We start from the raw sequence: 24984 nt of genomic DNA on the forward strand, positions 1-24984 counted from the left end.
CCTCCACCCTGGAATTTTCGGAGCAGCAGCATTCCAGGCACTTAAAATAATTTATTCAGTCACCTCTCCCTTTTCATTACGGATCCTCCGGTTGAACTCCTTTCCTTCTAGGCACAAGAAGTCCTCCCCTGGCTGGAGGATGCCACACTTGGCGGCAATGGCCCGGGCTGTGTTTATGTTGTCTCCTGTCACCATGCGAACTGTGATGCCGGCACGTTGGCATTTGCGAATGGCATCTGGCACCTGCAAAGGAGGCACAGGGCTCACGTTGATTTTCTGCAATTCAACATGTTTGCTGAGCGATCACTTGCCCCCATATTGAAACTGCTAGCTGGTTTTGTTGTAATATACAGTTATTAACTCCCTTGCATGCACGAAAGGGTTAACCTGAGCCCTGAGCTCAGGTTGCCAAAGTGGATCAGTCTTTGCCCCCCCCCCCCCGGTCTTTTCTCTTGGTGCTTGCTAGAACAAACAAGAAGCCATGCGGTCATGGCTCCTAAGTGAACTGAAGGCACACTGACCTTTCCTCTGCTCTTTCTGGGCATGGTTTGTGCTTTAAAGCTCCATGTCTGAGCACATTTCCCCCCCTCTAGAACTTCCCCCACAAAAACCCAGTCTTTAAACTTCAGTTGGTGCAAATGTCAATCCGTGGAAAATCCGAACTAACGTTTGCTCCAATGGAGCGCTAAAGAGTGGGTTTTTGCAGGGAAAACTCCAGGGCAACAACAGAAATGCACAGACATAGATCTTTTAAATGTGGACCTGTGCCTGGAAAAAGCAGGGGGAAATGTTAATTGTGGATAAGCCCTGAATCTCTCTAAAATGAGATTTTGCAGCCTGCATCTGTGTTAACCTAAAGATTGCATGAGTCTTTCTCTAAGGAAACCAAGTACTTTTCTTTTAAAGTAGTTTGGAACCTTTTCTAATCTTTGTTTTACTGCTGGTGGACGGAGACTTGTTCACTTTGACTTCTCGAAACTCCATGAGTAAAATATTTGCTTATTTAAAAGCTAAGGGCTTGTCCACACTTCCTGTTGTCACACTGCTTTCACCTGGGGAATACTGCTCTTTAGAGCTCAATCAGAGCAAACAGCAATTCAGGTTGTCTGTGGATTTCTGTTTGTTCTGATTTAGAGCTAAAGAGCAGGTTTTTCCTGGGAAAAGAATAAAGCAAGACTCAAGCGGAAAGCACGTTGGACCTGTTCTTTCTAGGCTTGGGACAAGCAGACGTGTGGGTCAGACCTTTGTGACTTTTTCTACGCATAGTATCTTCATGGGGAACATTTGTTTAAAGGTGGATGAGGACAGATACAAAATCTAACCAAGTTTTAATGTCCAACAGGTGTAACATTAGGTTTGGATCCCTGGGCACCCCATGGATATTACAGTGGTATCTTGGTTCTCGAACGAAATCCATTCCAGAAGTCCGTTCAACTTCTGAAACATTCAAAAACCAAGGCGCAGCTTCTGACTGGGTCAGCGCCCCAGAAACAATAGCCGACAGCCGCACTGGATGTTTGGCTTCTGAAAAACATTTGAAAACCGGAACACTTACTTCTGGGTTTTCGGTGTTTGGGAGCCGAAATGTTCAAGTACCAAGGTGTTCGAGAACCAAGGTTACACTGTATACTCACATATTACTTTCTGAAAGTGCTAAAGCACCTTCAGATGAAATAGTAACCAGATATTTTTGGCAAGAAACCAGCATGGACCTCAATTTGGATGAGTCATGAAATCTGGATCAGGGTTATGCACAGCTGCTTTTTCCTTCAAAATAAAGGAGCCAGCTTGATAATGTGTTTTTTTTTTAAGTGTTTTCATGATTATCTATATCTGTTTGAGAACAGGTTCTGCTGTTAAAATGAAGCTAGGGCTCAGATTTAAAATAAATGAATGTCCCACCAGGACACAAGTCTGTCTGGGAGCCACACCCTTCATCTTAGAAATGCTTCACCAAACCCAGCAGTGGGTTAGAGGCAGTGGCACCATCCCAAAGGTGGCACTGCTCTCAAAAGGACAGGGATTAGGCAGGGCAAGGAGAAGTTGAGGTTGGGGGAGCTCTGGGCTGCTGCCACCAACTTGAAGCTCTCCTCAAACTCACGGTCACTTCACTGCAGCTGGGAAGATACCACTGTCTCCGTCACCCCTCATGAACTAGGTAAAGGTAAAGGGACCCCTGACCATTAGGTCCAGTTGTGTCCGACTCTGGGCTTGCGGCGCTCATCTCGCGTTACTGGCTGAGGAAGCTTCCGGGTCATGTGGCCAGCATGACTAAGCTGCTTCTGGTGAACCAGAGCAGCGCACGGAAACACCGTTTACCTTCCTACTGCAGCGGTACCTATTTATCTACTTGCACTTTGAACTGCTAGGTTGGCAGGAGCTGGGACCGAGCAACGGGAGCTCACCCCATCGCGGGGATTCAAACTGCCGACCTTCTGATCAGCAAGCCCTAGGCTCCGTGGTTTAACCCACAGCGCCTCATGAACTACCACTGTCCCAATCACAGGTTTGTAGGGGGTGGTTGTAGTTACACTAATGGCAAGCATTCTTCTTCTTTTTTTAATGGCAAGCATTCTTCACATGTTTAGCAACATGCTGTTCATTCATATATTCCAGGACTAGCATTGAAAATAGATTTGGGGGTTGTAAGAAAAACAAAACCTCTGGCTCAAATGAAGACCCGAGTGGAGCTTCAGTGTTCTGCATGTGGGGCTGACCCAACCATGAGGCAAGGTGAGGAGACCACCTCAGGTAGCAGGATCTACAGCAACCTCTTGGCCAATAGGAGGTGCTGCTGGTCTCCTCCCACCCTTGTTCCCAATGTAGATCTTTATTCCCTCCCTTGTTCCTGATGTAGATAATTCCCTGGCAGGGAGGACGCCATTTTATGGTTCATCTCAGGTGCCAAAATGTCTTGGGCCAGCCTGGTCTGCAAGACCACAGTCTCAAATCATGTTCCCCTATCCATAAATCCTATTGTACCAACAAAGCCTTTGCCAGTACAGTGGACTATATTACTTTCTCCTGAAACCAATCGTTCGCTGAGCAGGGCCTTTCCATTTAGACCGGAGCAGCTTCTTTGCACCAAGAATCCATATTCTGCAGCAAATTAATCCAAATTCTGTGCCATGTAAAGCTGACTTCTATATATTACTCAGATGAAGGAGATTGGGCACAGGTTTTCTTAAATTTGCAAGCTATTCTGCTAATTTTCATGGAATCATGGAAATTCCTTTCCCAACTACTGGAAATCAGTTAGCCATTTCTCTGGCTTCTAAAATTTCAGTAGGCATTGCCAGTCATGCCTTTGCTGCCATGAGAGCTAGAAACATGACCCCCATAATAAAATAAAATAAAATAAAATAATAAAATAAAATAGCAGAAATTCTTAGGATGCTGAATTCTGCAACAAATTCTGGGTTGCTGTTGCTGTTGAAGTGCAGCATTCATGGAGCATTAGCAAAGTTTTCCCTGGGTCCAAGTCCAACATACTATCTACTGTATCATGCAGATGGTTGAAATCCATATTTTTGCCATTGTTACTAGCAGGCAGGAAAGAACCCAGGGGTCCTGTCTGTCTGAGATCTTAGGACTGGAATCAATTCTCCTCACACAGAAAACACTCAGGATGGGCTGTGAGTCCCAAGGGACAGACAGGGATTTGTTCACAGAAAAGGCACCCTAGTTTAGCTGTTACCTCAGGCCGCACGGGATCCTCAATTCCCACCACAGCAATGCACGTCAAGTCTATTACAATATCGTTCTCACTGTCCCATTCGGGCTCCTTCCCTGCTGGGAAATCACGGTAGGCTATGCAGATAGTCCTCAGTCCATCACATGCCATGGGCTCTATCACCTTCTTCACCATTTCATCTCGGTCACGGGGCCGGAAGGTGCGTAACTCCCCATTGTTGTTGAGAATGTTTGTGCACCTGGAGAAGGGGTAAAGAGGAACAGTTTACAGAGGATTCTTTTCTCTTGAATGTGCAGCTTTGCCACACATGATATGCAGAGGCTTGGTTCACCAGGCTCCTTATTACTTGTGCCTGAAGGAGTGCCGCAGGGTTCTTTCCTAGTCCTGTTGTCGTTCAACATCTTAATACACAACTTGGATAGAGGAATTGAGGTGATGCTCCTCAAATTTGCAGATGACCTCCAACTGGGGGCGGGATAGCTAATGCCACAGAAGACAGCATCAGGATTCAAAACAACCTTAACAGACTGGAGAACTGGGCCAAAACTAACAATATGAATTGCAATATAGGGCCAAACTTAAGGTTTTACACTTAGGCAGGAATAACCAGCTGCACAAATCTAAGATGGGGAACACTTCCAGTGTGGTTGTTGTTGTTGCCATCCATCTGACTCGACAGACAATGGAGTGCACCTCCAGGGGTGAAGTCAAGCCCCTGGACAATCACAGCACCTGCTGTGGCTGCAGAGACCAGGCTCTGACTTCTGGACATTCTCAATGGTCTCACTGCCTTCTGAAGTAAGGCAACCTTCTCAGTACAGTACTGACATCCAGTAGTCCAAAAGTGCCCTGAAATTTCCTTTCCCCATGTGAAGACCTTTTTATTTGCCTTAATTCTCAAAACATAATTTGACACTATCTTACTGAGTTTTTTTTGTGTCCCCTAACATCACCGCCATTAGTGTTGTCCACTTCTCTGCGGCTTTCTTATTTTAGTGAAATTTGCTCTTTTCATTGGTTTTAAATTGTGAGCAACTCTGAAAGCATTTTAGGAGTTGAAGAGCAGGGTAGAGATGCTGCCAAATGATTGCATGATCCTGTACATACATTATCGTGTATTCTCAAGTGTTGTTGTTATGCTGGTGCAAATTTCAGAGCTAGAATGAGCACTCAGCTAATTCCGGGGCAGTAGCAACAACCTGTGTGGGCATCATTTAACCTCATACAAGGGAGCGCAGACTCACTTTTTAAGGACGATTTCAGAAGCGCCTTTGCTGAAGAGGCGGTAGCCGCCATCAGGCATGCAAATGACGGTGCTCATGGATTTCCGGACAGAATTAAAGGTGTAAACCTTGTAGAGCTTCTCCTCAGGGATCTGTTCACGCACAGGCAGGTAGTCACGCCGCAGGTCAAGCACAAAGCCTAGCAGTGAACACTCCGTCTTGTTGCCGACCTGGCGTGGGAGGCCCCCTTCTTTCTCTGGAGGCTGAAGGAAGCAGAGAATAAGAAAGGAGAGCCTCATTCTTCAGTTCTCCAAACCTCATCCGTTTCCTCCGCCTATGGGCTGAACTAAAATTTTTGGGATCCCACAACCTCAGCCCCGCAACAGGCCTGGAATCTGGAAGCATATCTACACTACACATTTATACTGTGGCTTCCTCTCCGTGTGGATTTTTGGGAACTGTAGTGGATTACAACTTTCTGATCAAAAGTTCTTAGTCTCCTCAAACTACAATTCCCAGGGTTACTTGGGGAGCACAACAGAAATACAGCTATGAAACCAAGATAAGTGTGCAAAATGCAGGTGAGGAGAGCTGAATCCTCCCCAAACCCTCTTTCTACCTTCCTGCAGGCCCTCCTCCTTACCATTTTATTTACATTTATGATTATCATTGCATTTATTCATTGCTTACTAGATAAAATATCTCAAAGTTACTTACAATTATAAAAGCAGGTGTAATACAAAAGTAAAAACACACCAGAAAGATAAAAGAGCATTATTGCTCATCCTGCAATAACATAAAAAGGAAAAGTCCTATGCCAATCTACTAGACACTTTTTATTCTAACTGGGTTTCTATCCTGTATTGGAGCCTTGCTGGGGGAAAAGGGGGAAGCAGACTGCAAGGAGGTAAACCCAAGGAATCAGGAGAGTTCAGATCCTCTCTCACTCATATGCCATACCAGCTCTTAAAACTGGTATTTCTCCCTTGCTTTATAAATTACAGGGGCAAAGTAACATTTACAGTTGACCGAGAGAATATGCCAGAGTCCTTCACAACATTTATGAGTTCCATCCCTCTGAGCTGCCCAAACATTCAAATGGCACCCAAAGGTAGTATTGTAGCATTGGCTTATCTAGCCTGAGGATGCAGTGGGGCATCCCTGGCCCCCACTCACTAGTATCTTGGAGGTGTAGGCACTGTTGATGGCGATGGCGTGCACAAGCAGATCCAGATTTTTGGGTGTAAGGTTGCTGGGGTCTGGGGTCTCCTTGTAGTGAGTGTCACCCATGTAGGACTGCACAACGGTCATGCGATTGGTGGTCAAGGTGCCTGTCTTGTCAGAGCAGATGGCGGTGGCATTGCCCATGGTCTCACAGGCATCCAGGTGTCGAACCAGGTTGTTGTCCTTCATCATTTTCTACAGTCAAAGAATGAGATCAGGAGTTTAGCTGCACCCTACTGTCTTCCTAAAAGGTGCTGAGGGCTGTGTGTTGAACCAGGACCTCCCACAGCCAGCTACCATCTAGGCTGTCAGCTGACCCCACAGAAGACCCCATAGTCATCTGACATCCCAAAATATGCAGAGGCACCAGCCATTCCTTCTAAGCATGTCAGGTAATCTGAAAAATGCTTCCCTTCAGGCAGCAATGCAGACTCTCTCTTGCTTTGCCTAACAACACACTAGCCCTGAACCACCTCCCTTTACATCATATATCTAATGCAGAATTTGATCTCCAGCATCTCCATGACTACATCTCCTGCTTCTGTGTCATGGTTTAGCCGACACAGACCTTGAACCTGATGAGGATCCTCCAACGATCTTCATACTACCAATGACCCCAACAAACCAACACATCTGGACATATTTGCCCCAGGACTGGAGATACCTACACCAGTTGCCCCTCCGCCCCTTATTTCCCACCCTAGGGTCAAGGAGCAATGGAGACAGAGAGCTGGGCGGGCAGGAACTTCAGAGATGCTACTGAAATGCTTGGGTAACTGCACATGAGGCTATCCAGGGGAAGTGCAGGGAGACAACTGCTTGGACCAGGGCCTGGCGGAATGCCAGGGTGGAGTGGAGACTCCAGCTCCTATACAAGCTTCCAATTTGAGCTGCTCCATTGCCAAAGCAACAAGACCCATCTAAGCTGCAGCCTTCCTGACCTGGGGAAATGGACACTCCTATTTTCCTGACCTGTAGCCTGTTCATGACTATGCCTCTGGTCTAGCATGTCTACGGGCTTATCAAGGTGACGCCCGGATTCTTTGGTACCTGCTGTAAGCTAGACACCAGACACTCTTCTTGACCGAATCTAACAGATATTGTACTGAGGGCAGAGCAGAAACAAAACACAGAAGGATCTAAAACACCATGCATCTAACTCCCATTGAAGTCTATCAAATCAATGCTATACCTTAATTTATAAGAGACGACTATCAGAGGGCACTACTTTTGCCAACCTGGTATTTCAGGGATAACACGGGAAGGGTACCAACCCTGTGATGTATGCCAGACACAGAAAATTTGATTCTTACCTTCACTGAATATGCTAAGGAGATAGTGACGGCCAATGGGAGGCCTTCAGGGACGGCCACGACCAGGACAGTGACACCAATAATGAAGAACTTGACAAAGTATTGCACATAGACAGGGGTGCACTCAGCCAACCATGTCTTCCCATCGATTACAAATGTCTCAATAACAAAATACAGAACCAGGATGATGACAGTGATGGCTGACATCACCAGCCCTGGCAGGAATAAGAGAAAGAAAGAGAAGCGGACAATCAGGTGTGACAATTAGACCTAAGCCTGAGTACCTGTGATCACGCACCCACCCCAAGTTCCACACTTTAAGAATATTCTGGATCTAAAGCCAGAACATGAGGAACTGAAACTAAGGCTGTGTACACACAACATTATATTCAATGCTCACTGAGATCTTGTTTTTTTCTATCTAGTCTACACACATTCAGGACATATCGCACATTTTATGCCCCTGAAAATAGCTTTTCACAATTCCAAAAATAAAGGCTCAATGCAAATTGATTTTGCATTACACCCCACCCCTCCCATGTCCATTTGAAACTGGATGGAGCCAGTCCCGGTGATGAGGGTGTATCCACACCTGCCTAATAATGTTGTGGGCATAACAAGGTCACAATTACCAATTCTTCATTCACCTGGGGCAAGTGCAAGAAGGAAAAGGTGTGGATAACCTAACTGAGGGATTTCAAGCACATTATCAAGGAATCCCACCTACCCTTGTGGACAGCAGCATCATTCTAGAATTTATGTTGAGGATTAGCATGAATGATTCCATAGTTTTTAAAAACTACATTTTTGCACTACAGATAGGAAGTGTGTCCTTGCAAGGCCCCTTTGTACATCACCCATTCAGTCCCCAAAGCCACGTCAGGTATTTTCTGCTAAGACAAGGGTTGATAGGAGCAGGCTATCTAGAAAGGCAAAGGAACTAAAATGTTCAGAAACTTGCAAGGTGTGCTGGGGTGGAAGAGAAAGAGGATATTGTTTCATAATCTAAGTTGAGCAGTGAGAAACTGGGGGCAGCCTTCACAGTTCACAGATATTTTTGGAGAACTGAGCACCTGAGACTTGTTATTTACAAATGCAGTATGCAAACTGATTTATGGAGGTGCCGGAGGAAGCAAACAGGTGATCAGTGCTGCCTCGCTGCAACAACTGAGTTTTTAACCACTTTTCTGCTACCCAAATTCAAACTAAACACTATTCAGTTCTCTTTGTACACAAAGTTCTTTTGACCTTCCTCAGATCAGAAAAAAAAAATATTTTTCACCTTAGCGAGTTAGGTGTGATTTCCATTCTAGATAACTGAGGCAGCAGCCAAGCGCCCATTGTCTCCTCTCAATGACCAGACCAGGCAACAAATGAAACTTAAGCTTCAGGTTCCCTAATCCCTGAGGGGCCCCAGAAGCGACTTTAGTGCACATTGCTTTTAAAAAATGGGTCTAGTACAACTCAAATTTATTAATTTTTGTTGTTGTATATACAGTATTTCAAAAAATCCCAAGTTTGAGTCTGTAGCACAGATGTTGTAAAGGTGGAGGATTGAATTAAGTTGGCTGGTCTGCTGTGGTTAATGCAATTCTTCCCCCTTTTTAACACAGGTCAAGACCGCTGAGATGAATAACAATGAGTCCATGAAAGTACTTAAGCGGATACCAAAAAACGCACTTTGTGGAGATCTGCCATGGAACAACCCCATTGAAGAAGATAACAGTGGTTACCCGGACCTTGTTGCTGGTTGTGAAGGCCCCCCCCCCATAATAGTTCAAGCTACAGGGCCCCCAAAATGTAGGTCCACCACTGCACCAGACCACACAAGGCTTAAGGAGAGACCCATTTCTCTGCAGAGCAAAGTGGGGACTGGGTCACACAACATTGCTAATAAAAAGAGTTCTCAAAAATGGGGCAGGTCATTGATGCATTGACATCACCATCTCCAGTCCTTGTTATGGTTATGAAGATATGCCTCAAAGTGGCCAATGCCTGTTGAAACCTCAGAAGATGGAGGGGGGGAGGCCGAATATGATTTTATTGCTTCTGGTTGGGGCTTCAATAACCAAGACATTTCATTTCATTGCCCCTCCCAAACATTGATAAAACCTGAATGAATTATCAAAAGTGTAAAAAGAGAGAAATAAATCGTTCAAAATAAAAGGAAATAAATCCATGCAAAACTTGCTTTTCTTCTTCTTCTTTTTTGGCGGGGGTGGGGGGGTGGGGGAGAAGAGGAATCCTAGCTGCATCTTGTTTCCCATCCCCTAAGGAAGGCCACCCTCCTGCTATTTCTCCTGTGACACAACATACCTGCTTTCCCGATCTGCACAGCCAGTTTGGTGAGCTTCCCTTGCAGAACAGACTTCTCTTTTTTCGGCACACTGGCTTTCTTCTTCTCTCGCTCTTCCATCTCACCACCCTCTGCACTTTTCAGGGGTTGCATCTCCATGGCAACTGCCCCATCTTGCTTTTTGGCTGCAGAGAGGGGGGGGGAGCAAAACACTGGTTCACCCATAAGGGAAGAATATCTGCCCCACCCTAATTTCATATTAATCCTACAGCTAGGATTGACACAAAACAAAACAAAAACAAACAAACAAGCGAAAAAGTCACCCTGCTCTTGTGCCGTTAAACAGCACCCCGAGGAACTAGAAATAAGGTATTGAAGCAGGAGCTGGGCAGCCATCTGTCAGGGGTGCTGCCATTGCAAGGTTCATGCATTGAGCAGAGGGTTGGATAAGATGATACAGGAAGCTGCCTTCTACCCTTGGTCCATCTAGCTCAATATTGTCTACACTGGCTGGCAGCAGCTCTCCAGGATTTCAGGCAGGAGTCTCTCTCAGCCCTACCTGGAGATGCCAGTGGGGATTGAACCTAGGACCTTCTTACATGCTCTATCTCTGAGCTACAGCCCTTCCCTTAGGGTCTTCTAATGACTTCCAAGGCCCTTTCCAACTCTAAATTCTATGGCAGATGAGGTTTTCCACATCTCTCCCCCCCCCAATCACCAGCTGAATTTCTGTGTCACATGCTGATGTCAACAAGGGTCTGGGTCACATAAAAAGTGGCAGCCCCATCCCCTGACTGCTCTAGTGGGGCTCCATTCCCTGCAGCACATCTTGTGCCACCAGGGATAGGGAAGCCTTCCCCTTCTGGGGGCCACATCCTGGTGGTGATCGGGGCCAAAGACAAAAGTCCATGGAGCAACAGATGGGACTTTGTACAATATGCCACTTTCCAGCCATGCAAAAAAGAACAGCAACAACCACTCAGGAGCCCCCGCCTCTCTCTCATACCCCACCCAAGCAGGCAAGCAAGAGGCAAGCAAGAGTTCATGGACACATCCAAGCAGCCAAATGAACTTGAGGAGGGGGTGCAGTAGCGAGGAGTGTGGCCTGGGGAGAGTCCTGCTGAGGGCCAGACAGAGAGGAGTGGAAGGCTGGATTTGGCCCCTGGCCTGATGTTCCATTCCCCTGTTCCAGATGCTTCCATGGGGGAAATAGGAGTTTGCCTCCTCCTAGTGTAAAGTTGAGTGAAGAACTGGTTTCTTAGAGGACCAGTTTCAGATCTGTCTGCAGAAGGCAGCACACACAGGCATTCATACTGTCTCTTGTTGTCTCTTTTACATTTTCTCTCAACCCACAATACACCCCAGCTGTGCAAAAATATATATACAGCCACTCTGGTGCAATCTTATCACAGAAATATCTCCCATGTAGAGACAGTGGAACATGTTTTCACAACTACTGTAAATGTGGTTTAATTGTCATAGCCTCTCCCAGTGAACTCTGGGAATTGTGGTTCCCTGAATGAGATCTTTTTGACAAAAAAACTCAGCACCTTCACACAAAACTATAATTCCTAGAGGAAAGTCCTTCTAGTGCACAGTTCAGGTGAACAATTCTTTACATGGTAGGTTCTAAAAAGCTTGTGCTCAGATGCACAGCACTTTCTAATACTTACATACATGGATATTGAACCAAGAGAAACATGTGTGTGCACACATGACACCACTCCTATCCCTTGTGATTTTAAACACCCAACACTGTCTGACATTCCAACATGTATTTTCATAACACTCTCCCACCAGCCTTTGTACAAGATGCTTATTTCCTATGAACCATAGGAGTGTCAGGTCCAATACTGGGGTTCCAAAATCTCTGAGTTTAAATTCCAGCTCAATAACTGACAAATATATGCAATCTCTGCACTTTGGTACAGCCCTGTCTGTAAACAGGGAATATTTTTATTCTTTTGCAACAACTACAGGAACTTTCCTGCCTGGTTGTGTTGGCAGCATGTGGCAGGCCAAGGACTCTCTCAGTGTGACCAGAGGCAGAAGGAGGGCATCAATCCTCTTGCCTTCATAATTGCACGGAAGGAAGAATGTGGAGAGGTGCAGCTTGGCGTGCAAAGGTTGGAAAAATTGTCCCTGCTTGCCAACTGACCAGGTCAAATACAGCTTGGCTACCTTTTATGACTTATAGGCCAGTTGCCAGAAAAACAAGGGGCAAGATCACGCTACCCCTCAATCTTCATTCCCATGTGTGTGTTTTGAGCTGTACAGCTTAGGTGAATACAAAGTTTTTGTGCTGGGTGCTACCAAGGGTTACTATCTGAAGACCTCCAAAATAAGGAACCCACTGTGAAATTGTAAGAAAATAATGCATTACATGTGTCAGAACATTTTAACAGCACTTCATTTGAATATACCATCCTTTGTAATGTAGAAAATTGAAGTGGTTTTGTGCAGTTATGCTGCATGTCACAAATCAGTGAGGTTTCTCATTTGCCTTGAAATGAGAAAGTCTCAACCCCTAGACCTGTTCAGAATGTATGGGCTCTTCCCACAACTCACCCAAACCTCCCTGGGCTCTGCTCCTGTCTCCGTTGCAGGCTGGCTCTGGGCTTTGCTCCCCAAGTGAGCAAGCTTAGTACCCAGTTCCGCCTCTCTTAAATTTCAAGAGATAACAACCCTAACAGGAGCTCTGCATGCTTTTGACTTTGGTCACACAAGGTCTTGCTTTGCTTTGTTTAAACATGTCAGTTTTCTGAATGCAAATTATATATATGGCTAGGAAATCTAAAATCAGTCTGTGAAAGCCTAGTGATGACTAACTGTTTCCACTATGGGTACTACCCTAACTAAATGTAGAACTACAGGGGAGGCATTCAAAATGTGTTGGGGGAGTGTCCCGGGATTTTTACCTTTGTTCTGATTATTCTCCACTGCCCCATCCTGCTGCTTTCCTACAACAGAAGAAGGGAACGCAAACACAGGACGCTTGAGAACAGACAACACGGCACCAGCACAGAACACACAGTATGGAGACAGCATGGGCATTGACAAACAGGACATTCCACCCCATCCCACTTTGCCCCATGGAAGAAGCTGGCTAATTGACTTTACAAGGACATAAGGGCAGGCAGAGCGTCTATTGAGAAAGGCAACTGACTTAATCTGGTAGGCTCCATTTCTGAGTCAGTTAGCAGATTTCCTGCTCTACCCACTACCAAACCATGCTGGGTGTGATAAAGAAGGATATCTTATTGGTTGTAGAAATGCAGAGGGTGGGAGCTGGTTAAGGCTAACCATGATGCATGTTACTATTAGTGCACAGTGCTCAAGGTGAGAGGGAAAAGGAAGTGGGACAGTTTTGTGTCTGGTTAGGCTGGACTTGAACTGTATCCATTGAAAGGAAGTGGGATGGCTTCGGGTCCCTCTGAAAAAAGCGGGTAGCAACTGACTCTGTCTCAACCCATAGCAAGCCCTGGATGTACATGCAGAATACATGGATATAATGAAGTGTGCATTAATACAGCAACAGATATGCATATGTTTATTGGTGTTTAAAGTGAAATGCACTGAAAAACAACATGTTTCCTACTATAGAGGACCTTTCTTCGGGAAGCCCATTAATATTGCCCTATGAAGACCTTTAGAAAGCTGGTAAAATGTTACTTATTTTGCGAGAGAATGGGAATGCGCATATGTGAATTTTTGCTACTGATTCTGTGGTTTGGCTGTGGGAGTTGGTGCGGTTTTTGTGTAAACCCAGTGTTTCCATGGAGGCAGCCACGGTTCTCCCCCCCCCCATACAATTCCCTCAGAGAGTGACAGAATGTCATCAGATACTGGTATTTCTAGGTGGACTTTCTTCGTTCCACTGAAAGCAGCAGCAGCAGCAAGAAGATCTGCCACATCAGCTACTCCATAATTATTCTGCAGCTTTTTAAAGCGGGGAGGGGCTTTTGGCAGAGGACCAAGGCAGGCATTGCTGGGCCCTCAGATTCGTAACGAGATCAGTAGGATTGTGAGTTCTAAAGTGGGCTCTGTGATCTGGTCATGATGATTCACTTGGCTCACATCAGGTGAGTCTGTACTGAGAAACAAGCACTGCTGCTTCCTCCTCCATCCTTGCCCATACATTATAAACTGCTGTGGCTTTGACAGGATCAACTCCATTCCCCTGCCAGGCTTTCCTTTTTGGTTTTAATGGTGCTGCTTTAAAAAGGATTGATTGTGCTGCTGTTGCAATGTTGCAACAAACCACCCTGGTGCGCCTCCGGCAAGTTGAATGGCAGGTAATGAACAAGCAAGCAAGCAAATAACCTAATTGGCAGCAGTGTGGGTTGTCTGTGTTGCAATCACAGCTGACAGGAAGGAGTGCCCCTTCAAGGGAGCTGTGGCCTAGTATCTGCATCTCTATGTGTGCGGAGGAATTGCTGCCTTCTAAGAACGTGCAAGGATGAAAGGGAATGCTTAGAAATGCACGTTGTCAGTGTCACATAGTGAGGTGGCAGCAGCATGCCTCTGATTGACAGCCGCTAGGAGGGCAAAGAGGACGGTGGTGTTAGGGATGCTGTCCTCATGCCCTGCTTGTGAGCTTCTTAGGGGCATCTGGCTGGACATTGAGAGGAACAAGGTTGCTGAACTAGGTGGACCTCTGGCCTGAACCAGCCAGGCTCTTCTAATGTTCTTGCTGGTGGGGGCATATGTGTCATGGATGCATGTCTAGCATGCATGGTTGGCCTGTCTGGGAGCGTATGCATGTGTTCTGGAGAGGCAGGTATATTCCCTTCTGCACATACCCCCCGTGTTCTCAGTTTCAGAAGTCTCTGCATTAGCGTCTAGGGGAAATGAATGAAGGAAGGGACCATGGGAAAGAGGAGGTTGGAGTGCAAGAGGAGGGAAAGTGCAACAGGGGTCAGACGTGGTGGGGATCAGGGAAAAGAAAAACAAAACATTAATAAATATTTTTTCAGGGTGAACTGACAGAACGCAGCCGCCAGGGGGCCAAAAGGCCCTCTCCCAATGCTACTTTCTGGGCTTGGTCCTGAAAGCAGGTTCGGAACCACTGTAACACAGTGCCCCAAAATCCTACTCCCCAGAGCTGATCCAGGAGGATATGAAGGCTGATTGTAGACCTGGGTGATATTTCAATTCAATACCAGTCTGAAATTGGTATGTAGTTCAAATCGTGATACTGGCTTCAGAATTTTTGAGCTGGCAATAGATTGTGGCTCCCCGACTGCCAGCAGCACAGGGCATTTTACTCCCTGTATGTTTGCCTTCGCCCGAGCAAGCTGGGTCGGTCAGGAGGAAAGAGGCAGCCTGCTCCGCTTGGCAAAGGCCAACACACCGGCAGATGGAGCCCCTTCTCAGGCTCCCTCTGCTGAGGCTGGGTTGCAGAGGGAGGGCGGGGGCAGGAGCTCCTTTGCCCAAGCAAGCGGGCAGCCTCCTTCCCTTCCTCCTGGTTGCTCCTCTCTCCCTCCACAGCCCAGCTGCCTTTTCAGCCTTTTTCTGTGTTATTTCAGACACTGTGTTATTTCACTACATTGCAATGCTTAGCTGGTGATATATCACAATGTTGAAAACCAGATATTGCCCAGCCCTTGTTGATGGTATCAAATGCCAACAAGAGATCAGGAAGCAGGAGCAAGGACACGCTCCAACTGTCCTGCTCTCTGCAGAGGTCATCCATCTGACAAAGGCCAACTCAGTTCCATGACCAGGCCTGAACCCAGATTGGAATGGACCTATACTACTACAATGATACCTTGGTTCTCGAACTTAGTCCGTTCTGGGAGTCCATTCGACTCCCGAAACCCTTCAAAAACCAAGGCGTGGCTTCCGATTGGCTGCAGGAGCTTCCGAAAAGCATTTGCAAACCGGAACACTTACGTGTGGGTTTGCGGCGTTCAGGAGCCGATTTGTTTGGCAACCAAGCCGCTTGGGAACCAAGGTTCTACTGTACTAATAATAAAAAATAACAATGATGATTTTATTATTTGTACCTCTTCCATCTGACTGGATTGCCCCAGCCACTCTGGGCAGCTTCCAACAAAATACAGTAAAATATCAAACATTAAAAACTTCCCTATACAGGGCTGCCTTCAGATGTCTTCTAAAAGTCAGATAGTTGTTTACTTCCTTGACATCTGATGGGAGGGTGTTCCACACGGCGGGCGCCACTACTGAAAAGGCCTTCTGCCTGGTTCCCTGTAGCTTAACTTCTCACAGTGAGGGAACCATCAGAAGACCCTTGGTGCTGGATCTCAGTATTTGGGCTGAATGATGGGGGTGGAGATGCTCCTTCAGGTATACAGGGTTGAGGTCATTTAGGCTTTAAAGGCTAGCACAAACACTTTGAATTGTGCTCTTAAACATACTGGAAGCCAATATAGGTCTTTGGACCAGTGTTATATGGTCTCATCGGCCACTCCCAGTCACCAATCTAGCATCTGCATTCTGGATTAATTGTAGTTTCTGAGTCATCTTCAAAGGTAGTCCCACATAGAATGCACTGCAGTCCAAGTGGGAGATAACCAGAACATGTACCACTCTGGTGACACAGTCCACAGGCAGGTAGGGTCTCAGCAGGCATATTAAAAGGACCTGGTGGACAGCCGTCCTGAACAGAGAATTAACCTGCGCCTTCATGGACAGCTGTGAGTCCAAAATGACTCCCAGGCAGTGCACCTGGTCCTTTAGGGGCACAGTTACCTCATTTAGGACCAGGGAGTCCGCCACACCTACTCACCCCTTGTCCTGCATAAATACAGTAGTACTTGCCGGGATTCAACCTCAATACATTGACTGCCATCCATCTTCCAACTGCCTCCAGACAGGCACACAGGACATTCACTGCCTTCACTGGTTCCAATTTAAACAAGAGGTAGAGCTGGGTATCATCCACACCCAGCCTCAACCTCCTGATGATCTCTCCCAGCAGCTTTATATAAAAAGCATGGCAGAGTGGATGGAGCCCTGAGTCACCCCACAAGTGAGCACCCAGGGGTCCGAACACTCACCCCAACACCACTTTCTGGACATGGCCCAGGAAGAAGGAGCGGAACCACTGCATAACAGTGTCCCCAGCTCCCAAACCTTCCATGGTCCAGAAGGAGCTTTTGTTAGGGGAGGGTTGACCAAAGTTGTTGAGCTTTTTTTTTTGCATCCAGTGGTTATGAAGTGCCCGCTTTGATGTCCTGCAGTGATTGATGGCCAGCATAGACTGTGGACTGTTAACCCTGTGTTAACCACAGAAACCACAGGGGGGCAACAAGGATCGACAAGGAATGGCCCGCGATCGACTGGTTGGACATGCCTGGATTAAGTGTAGAATTAGGTTGCCTGTTGGAAACAACAGAAGGAGAAGACTGGGAGGAGTGAAAAAATTTCGTCCTATACAGCTATTTTCCTTGAAAACTGGAACCTTGTTGTGCTGGGAGTGATTGAGTGGAGTTACTTCAGTGTTTCTACACTTTATGTGGGTTTGAGGTAGTTAATGAGTTGAACCCTTCTTGTACTGAAGGCCCAACGATAAAGAGACGAACGCCAAAGGCTTTGAGTCATGACCAGTCTCTTTTCTGAATCAGACTCCAAAAATGATGAGCCATAATTCGGCAGATGAGTCAACAATGTTGAGCAAGAGTGCCGAGTCAAATGCAATTACACTGTGATGCCCTTTAGATGTTCTCCTGGCTGTGTGGGAGTCACTTATCCATGTGCAACGGAAAGAACATTTAAATGGCCCAATCACATGGGCCTTTCCCATGGAATCAGCAAGCCCCCAACCTGCTCCAGGAGCAGCACCTTTTCTGTGCGAAGGACCCTCGTGGTTTACCTCTGTGCATGCGGCTGGGCTATTTAAATGCTCTCCCAGTTGCATGAGGCCTATGAATAAGCAGCTCCTATATTGCTACAAGAGCATTGAAAGGACACTTGTGCCAAAGGACAGCTGGATGGGACCGTTTTACGTCAGAGAAGAGAGGTGACCTGCACCTGGATCTGGATCAATAGGGCAAAGGGATGGTGGGAAAATTGAGAGGAGGGCTGGCAGTAGAGCTGGCTGGTCAACCATTTCTGCTTCAATTTTTTTTTTCTTTTTTTTTTTTAAACAAACGAACAAGTTCTTGTGAAAGTTCATCAGTATTTTAGTGTGGATTTCTTCAAATATACACATTTTTTGTGTGCCATTTTGCCCAATATGTGGGAACTAGGTAAGCTGAAGAGAGGCTCAGACTGCCAAGAAGTGAAGCATGTTAGACCAAAGCAGGATTGATGAGCAAGGTCTGTAACAGCTGTGTCTGGTTTCACAGATGGAGAAGTCACAGGAAAAGGTGAGGCAAGATCCAATCCAGATCGGGAAGGTGGTAAAGTGAGGGACAGAGCCAGAAAAGCTGGTGGGCCCAGGAGACTTAATGATTCTGTCTCAGCCCTCAAGTTTGAGTCTGCTCTCCACCACTGTAAGAAACCCCCTAAACCGCTATCCAGGAACAACAGGTCAACATCTACAGCCCACAAAATACTTATTTGGTATCCAGTGCTACTGAGCCCATACCAATGATGGTGAGTTATAGTATGAGGCAAACATGTTTAATAGTGTAAGTTAAACAGCCGATTCAGGGAAAGATCTGGGCAGCAGTATAGTACTGTGTGAGATACTGACTCTGTCCACATTCTACCTTTGCGGCACTTCTGAATCACATCATTTCCCTCAAATAATTCTGGGCATTGTAGTTTGTTAAGGGTTGCTGGGAATTGTCTGTGAAAGGTAAACTACAGTGCCCGGAATTCTTTAGGGAAAGAATGCCTGAAGGCACAGCACTGTTTGTATAACCAAGGACAGCAGGATGATGCTAAACTTGAGGGCACTGGAATGAATTTGATGACCTTGAAGGCAATATCTAAGTAGTGAAGTCCTGTTATGTTGTAACCATGATTGTGTGCATTGACTTAATACTACACAGATGAGAGACATTGTGGACAAAAGCTGGCCAATTTTGAAAACATTGTTGAAAGATGGACCCGAGAGAGAGACTAATCATGTCACTCTTGCATTGGTAAACAAATGGCTGACCTGAACATGAAGACTTGAAATGTGTCACAAAGGCTACAGATACGCACTGGGGAATGGCTTACCTAGACCAGAGGGAATACCTCACCTTTTTTGTCTTTCTTTTCCTCCTCTTCTCCACCAGCACCCAGCAAAGTGAAGATGATCCCAGTCTGTGAGTTGACCCCAACAGCTGTAACAACCATTCGCCCAGAGCCTTCCATGACGTGGGTGCCTGGGGAAACCAAGGGAGAGTCAGTGGGGTATCAGAAGAAAGTTGGAAACCAAGCCAGGAGCAGAAGGCTCAGATCCCTTGGAGTCACTACAAGATCCCATAGGCCAGTGGCTATTAAACTGTGCCCTGGGGAACACTGTGGTTCCATGGAAGCTTAACAGGAATTCCTTGATAAGACCAATAAAGGCAAACAACTCCCCTGAAAGGTAATTTGCCAGCGACTAACAATTTCCCTTCATGATCTGCAGCTACAGGAAAGTAATGGGTGATTTTTAGGTACATTATGTTTATGTGGGACACTGGTGACCCTGAAAGTCCTGGCCAACACTCTGCATATGCCCACTAGTCCACCCTCCAGGATCCTTTGTAAATGTTCACAAGTGTTTTGACAGACAAAATGAGGTACAAAAGGTTTCCTGAAGGCGGAAAGTTTGAAAACCATGGGGGGGGGGGATAGCCTACTAAGTGTTGCTCAGAGTAGACCAATTGAAATGAACAAGCATAACTTAGCAAGAGTCGTTCATTTCAGCGGGTCTGTTCTGAGTAAAACTTAGTTGAATGCCACCCCACAGCTGAGTAAATGATCACTTGGGTAGCCCCACTTCTCCCAGCTTCAGCCCCTTGTTGTAAGGGAACTATGGGACTTGGGTGCCAACTGTAGTGGGTGGATGAGGAAGATTGTCAGGGTCCTCAAGCAGAGTGAGGTGCCTCCAGCCCCATATTTCCTGAAAGGAGGTGGGGGGGGGAAAGCAATTTAGCAAAGAACAGTAAAAATAATGGGCATTGGTGCATGTCAGAGGTGCCAGCTTGCAAGGGTGATTGGGGGCCCCTATGTCATGTGTGTGATGTTGTGATGTCCCAATGTTGCACACGTGACATCAAGATGTCGGGAGGAGCCAGAGATGGGTGGGCTCAGGGAAGATTGTAGGAGGGCTCTTGGACCCCGTCGGATCATTTTGCCTCCCTCCCAAAGCTGGGCAGAAGCTTCCTGGGCTTTAGGAAGGAGGCACCAGGCCTCTGACAGGATGCTGAAGCCCTCCTTCCCCCTTCCCAAAGCTTCATGCTTTTGGGACCTCGGCGTGGGGATGGCAGCGGTTTCTTTCTCCTCCATGGCCTTCTCTGGATGTGTCCTTCTCCCTCCCTTTCACGGTGCTAGGCTTTAGTCTCTCTGCTCTCTCTCCAAATTTCAACTCTCCTTAGAATCTTCTCTGGCTCTCTCCCAGCCTCTTCAGAATCTCCTCCAAAGCCTCCAGGCTCTTGTAGTAGCTCCTGCAACAGCTCCCAACGTGCTTCAGATGTGCTACTGCAAGCTAAATGGCGTTAAGATCAGCAGAGAGAACCTTCTACGCTACTGAATAACAACAACAATAATTTTATTATTTGTACCCTGCCATCTGACTGGGTTGCTCCAGCTACTCTGGGTGGCTTCCAACAAATATAAAAGCATAAGAAAACATCCCTTCTCACAGAGGTCCATGCATCTGGCCCCTTCATTGTATAGCTTTTGCCGCACTCTGAAGACCATATTCTATTATTTCAATTATATATTTTGTAAAACTTATTTTAATATTGTGTTTTTCGATTGTTGTAACACACCCTTATGGTGAAGGCCGAGTAATAAATCTAATAATTAATAATAATAAGTTGCATTTTGCAGTTGCCCTTTGTTTTAAAATATTGTTGCAAGTGTGACTGTCACACTTATTGTGAACGGAGTGTGGTTTTGCAACAGGAGCTGGAACTGATGGCAGGGAATAGGAGATCTGGCCCAGTCGCCGAGGCAATGGGGGCACACTTCTGCTCCTGACACCCATTCCTACATCCTTCGGCATATGCCAAAGTCACCATGGGTGCCATTGCAACATTCGCAAGCTCTCCTACAGCAGTGGTTTTCAAGTTGTGATCCAGGGAGCTCCGAGGGAAGTTTATCCGGGGCTTTTCAAGGAGAAGATCGGCAGTAGTGACAGCAGCTACAGGTGAAGTGGTGGGTGCTGCTTTAAGACTCAGTTCATGTGAGGCAAGTATGCCCCCAGCTCCTTAAACCAAAGGGGGCTCTATGGCAGCCACACTCGTTCCTTACAGATGCTCCACAGTGGAAAGGGTTTCCTGAAACCAGAGAAACTGGAGGCTACTGTCAGGGATGGAGGAAGGGGGTGCAGTGGGGGCGGTCCGTCCGGGGTGTAATCACTGGGGGGGATGACATTTGGCATGCTGCCCGCCTGCGACTCCCAAGCCTACCCTAAGCCATCGGGGGAAGGGGCAGAGCTGCAGCACCTTGCTGGCGGCCTTCTCCCCTTGCCCCCTGCTCCCGGGCTGCTTCCGGGGGGGAGCCTCCCCCAAACTGTCAAAAGGAAGAGGGAATGGAGGAAAGATACTGGCAAAGTGGCGCGGCTCCCCCCTCCCCCCCCCCGCTCAGGAAGCAGCCCATCATGGGTGGCTTGCTCCACCCCTCATGGCATCTCACTCCCTGGGACGCTGGCCCTGCCCCTTGGTGGAGTCTCCTTCTTTGGTTGTCTTTAAGCGGAGGCTTGACAGACATCTGTCAGGAATGCTTTGATGGTGTTTCCTGCTTGGCAGGGGGTTGGACTGGATGGCCCTTGTGGTCTCTTCCAACTCTATGATTCTATGACACTGGCCCTTTCCCCAGGTGCTGGAGCAGCTAGCTCCGCCTCTGGCTACTGTAAGGGAACAGCAACCAAATCAGCACATGATCCTTCTGGCATTCCTGAACTGCATCCCTTTCTTTGTTGTGCCCCTCACCTGACAGCAGCATGGGATCCTTCTCCACTGATTTGCGCACGTGATCCGACTCCCCCGTCAAGGAGCTCTCATCAATCTTGAGATCGTTCCCCTGGATAAGCACCCCATCTGCAGGAAGCAAGTCACCTGGCGAAAGAAGCAGGTCAGAGCCATGGTCTCAAAGAATAACTCTGCTTAGGCTGCAATCCTATAAACACTTATCTAAGAGGAGTAATTCCCACAGGACTCAGTACATCTCAGGAGACATGCACAGGATAGTGCTGTTCGTCTCCAAATACCACCTTCTGTCCTCTATCCCATCCCAGTTTCTTAGAGCTAGCAGGGGTGCCCATTTAATTACCCAATCCATATACTATGTTTGGAAAATGTGGTCTGCTAGAAGGAGGTTCTCAATGTTTGTTCTACCACTGCAGAGCTTTCTGAACCTGGAATGGTGAGGATGTCTTCTCCCCCATGCGCCACTGCAAATCTCTTGACAGTGCACCCAGCACCACATCTGCAAGGGAACCTCGCCTAGAGGTAGGCTCTTGGTAGGCTCCACATCTGTGAACCAGCCCCACCTGATGCCACAGGCACCCTTCATGCAGCAAGGATCTCAAGGGTTCCTTGGCAGATGTTAGATCTAAGGACTGTCACAGATCAAATCCCAAAAGTTTATCTTGATAGCATCACCCAGGCTCTCCCTGTAACAGCCACACCTTCAGCAGGCCCCCCGTAATAAATCCAGCCCAGCCCACCCAGCCCCTTCCTTGTCCCTTACCATATTTGATTTGAGCAATGTCCCCCGCAACCAGTTCAGCCACAGGGATCTGGACCTGTTGCCCATTGCGGATGACGGCAAACTTCTGCTCCTGCTCTATGCGGCTCTGCAGACCTCGGAACTGCTTCTCCTTACTCCAGTCATTGAAGGCTGTGACCAACACTACACAGATCACCGAGAGCAGGATGGCAGCACCCTCAATCCAACCAGCTTCTGACTCACCCTCATCCTCTGCACTGGCTGCCACGTTCCCGCAGGCTAGGAAAATGGGGGAGAAAAAGAAGGTGTTGGAGAGGGAGGAGGCTCCTATCATTATGGCCACATCATCCTTCAGTCAGGGATGAGGAACCAAGGTACCTCCAGAAGACACTGCATGACAACTCCCATCATTCTTAGCCACTGAGTGGGGATGGTGGGAGCTGGAGTACAACAGCCTCTAGAAGGCCACCATTTCCCCATACCTGCCTTAAGTCTTTGAGGTTTTTTCTTACAATCAAGTGGTACAGAATTTTTATTAAAGGCAGGGGTCTGGGGCCCTGCTCAGCAGATCACTTTGCCATCTAAAGCAGGGGTGGGGGGTAGACATGAAGTCCAGAGTCTGAAATTACCTAAATCACCTAGCCCCATTCCTTTTTCCAGATCGTCAGTTCTTATTATGTGAATGAGGCAAGTTAATTTTCTGGTGTACATATGTCCTGAACATCTCACAACCTTCAAGTATGTTCCATAAATATAAATTTATCTTGGTGAATTTGCTTGTTGTTAACTACCAGTACCAACCACAGCTGCATGGATCTGGATGATTGCCAAAGGCTACACTAAATAGATCATTGCATGGGTACGCTTGGAGTGTAAAGCCCAGTTCAGACATGGACTTGTGCAGGAGGGCTATGGGAATAGCAGTCCTCTACCTCAGAGGGTTGTTATGCAGCTGAAAGAAGTAGAGAATCACATAAGACTCTTTGTACATTAAAAGTACTTCATAGGAACAGAAAAATGAATATATCAGCAGAGTAGATAAATGGAGCAGTCAGTGGAAAGTGATGGAGAACTCAGTAAATTTCAGAAGGCTGGAAAGCAGAAATAGTTGGTGATTCAATGGATGTTTCAAGAAGGCACATTGATCTTCTGTTGCAAGACAGATCTTAGTTTTGAGCTCAGCGTCGTGAAGCCAAAGGCAGTCTGGGATCAGGCCTGGGATCCCCAACATAAGAAGCTCACCTTGCTTCTACAAGATAGAAGGGCACTCAAGTCTGTCAGCACCTAGGCTGTGGGACTCCTTGCCTTGTAATATTAAGCAAGCACTTCAGCACTTTGCCTCAAATGCCTGCTTAAGACCTTATATTCTTGTTTAATGAATGCTAGCTGTCCTGAGCTCTTGTCTTCAGGTGGGACATAAGGTGACCAGCTAGCTAGCTGATGGGGGAACCTATGGCTCTTCGGGTGTTGTTGGACTTCCAACTCCCATCAGCCCAGGCCCTCACAGCCAATGGTCAAGGATGATGTAGTTCAACATCTTCTGGAGGGCCACAGGCTGCCAGTCCTGCTACAGTGCTGCAGGGTCTTATGGGAAAGGCAACATTCTAGATAGGCTGGCTCAGAGCCCGCCTTCTTCCTTTAATTCCAAGACTAGCAGGCCTTGACCTCCTTGAGAAGGGAGTTCTGCTCTCCAACAGATCTAATGACTCTATAAGGAGCACATCTCACCTTCACTTTCTTCGCCTGGTGGAGCATAAAAAGACAACCCCAGGGAGATTATGGCAGCAATTTCAAGAATGATCAGTGTCACATCTTGGAGGGCCTCCCATACTAATTGCAGGAAGGTCTTAGGCTTCTTTGGGGGGATGAAGTTCTGCCCGTAGATCTGCCTTCTCTTTTCCAGGTCAGCTGTGTTGTCTGAGAGGCCTGCGGGGGGGGGGGGGGGAGAAGAGAGAGCAGATGACATCAAGCTGTACAAGTTGTAATTCCAAAACTAGGTGATTTATGGAGGGCTGTTGCCTGCTTTTCCATACAAATGCTCCAAGTGGTGTGTAAAGTTCAAACGTAGTAGGGAAAAAATACATTTAAAAAACCAAGATAAAGAGTGGATTTCCTGAATTGGTGAGGGGTTGGGCTAGATGGCTTTTGAGGGTCCCTTCCATCTCTATTGTCTCTTCATGTAATTTCCAGTTCCCAACATTCTTTCTCCCTCTGGCCTAGGCTAAAATACTTGCCCTTGATATGCTACTCTTCCATATGCAATCTATTTTCTTTTAGTGTGGAGGAGCATCCAGTCATGTGAACCCATCCCCTTGTGCTTTGAAATGGTACAGCCCAGACACAGGCTAACTATCCCGGTGAGAAATTACTGACTACAGGTGCCTAGACCAGGGATGGGGAACCTGTGGCCCTCAGATGTTGCTGGTCTCCATCTTTCCTGATCATTAG

General features: G+C 47.0%; 1 protein-coding gene across 5 annotated transcripts in view; it reads right to left on the bottom strand.

Annotated features, from left to right (window-relative positions):
* The window catches only part of ATP2B3 (ATPase plasma membrane Ca2+ transporting 3), a 74321-nt gene that overhangs the window by 37853 nt on the left and 11484 nt on the right, over positions 1 to 24984 (bottom strand). For 3 of the 5 annotated variants that reach the window (XM_033174098.1, XM_033174102.1, XM_033174100.1), the window contains exons 2-12: positions 24265 to 24462; positions 22558 to 22815; positions 21798 to 21923; positions 18912 to 19037; positions 12669 to 12710; positions 9771 to 9935; positions 7455 to 7669; positions 6094 to 6336; positions 4939 to 5180; positions 3698 to 3932; positions 64 to 243 (exon numbers count right to left, since the gene is read on the bottom strand). In XM_033174098.1, coding sequence (XP_033029989.1) covers positions 64 to 243; positions 3698 to 3932; positions 4939 to 5180; positions 6094 to 6336; positions 7455 to 7669; positions 9771 to 9935; positions 12669 to 12710; positions 18912 to 19037; positions 21798 to 21923; positions 22558 to 22815; positions 24265 to 24462 — 2030 coding nt within the window. The remainder of the gene's footprint in view (positions 1 to 63; positions 244 to 3697; positions 3933 to 4938; positions 5181 to 6093; positions 6337 to 7454; positions 7670 to 9770; positions 9936 to 12668; positions 12711 to 18911; positions 19038 to 21797; positions 21924 to 22557; positions 22816 to 24264; positions 24463 to 24984) is intronic. The other 2 variants (XM_033174099.1, XM_033174101.1) reach the window with 1 other exon arrangement.

Source organism: Lacerta agilis, chromosome 16, assembly GCF_009819535.1.
Source record: "Lacerta agilis isolate rLacAgi1 chromosome 16, rLacAgi1.pri, whole genome shotgun sequence".
NCBI lineage: Eukaryota > Metazoa > Chordata > Lepidosauria > Squamata > Lacertidae > Lacerta > Lacerta agilis.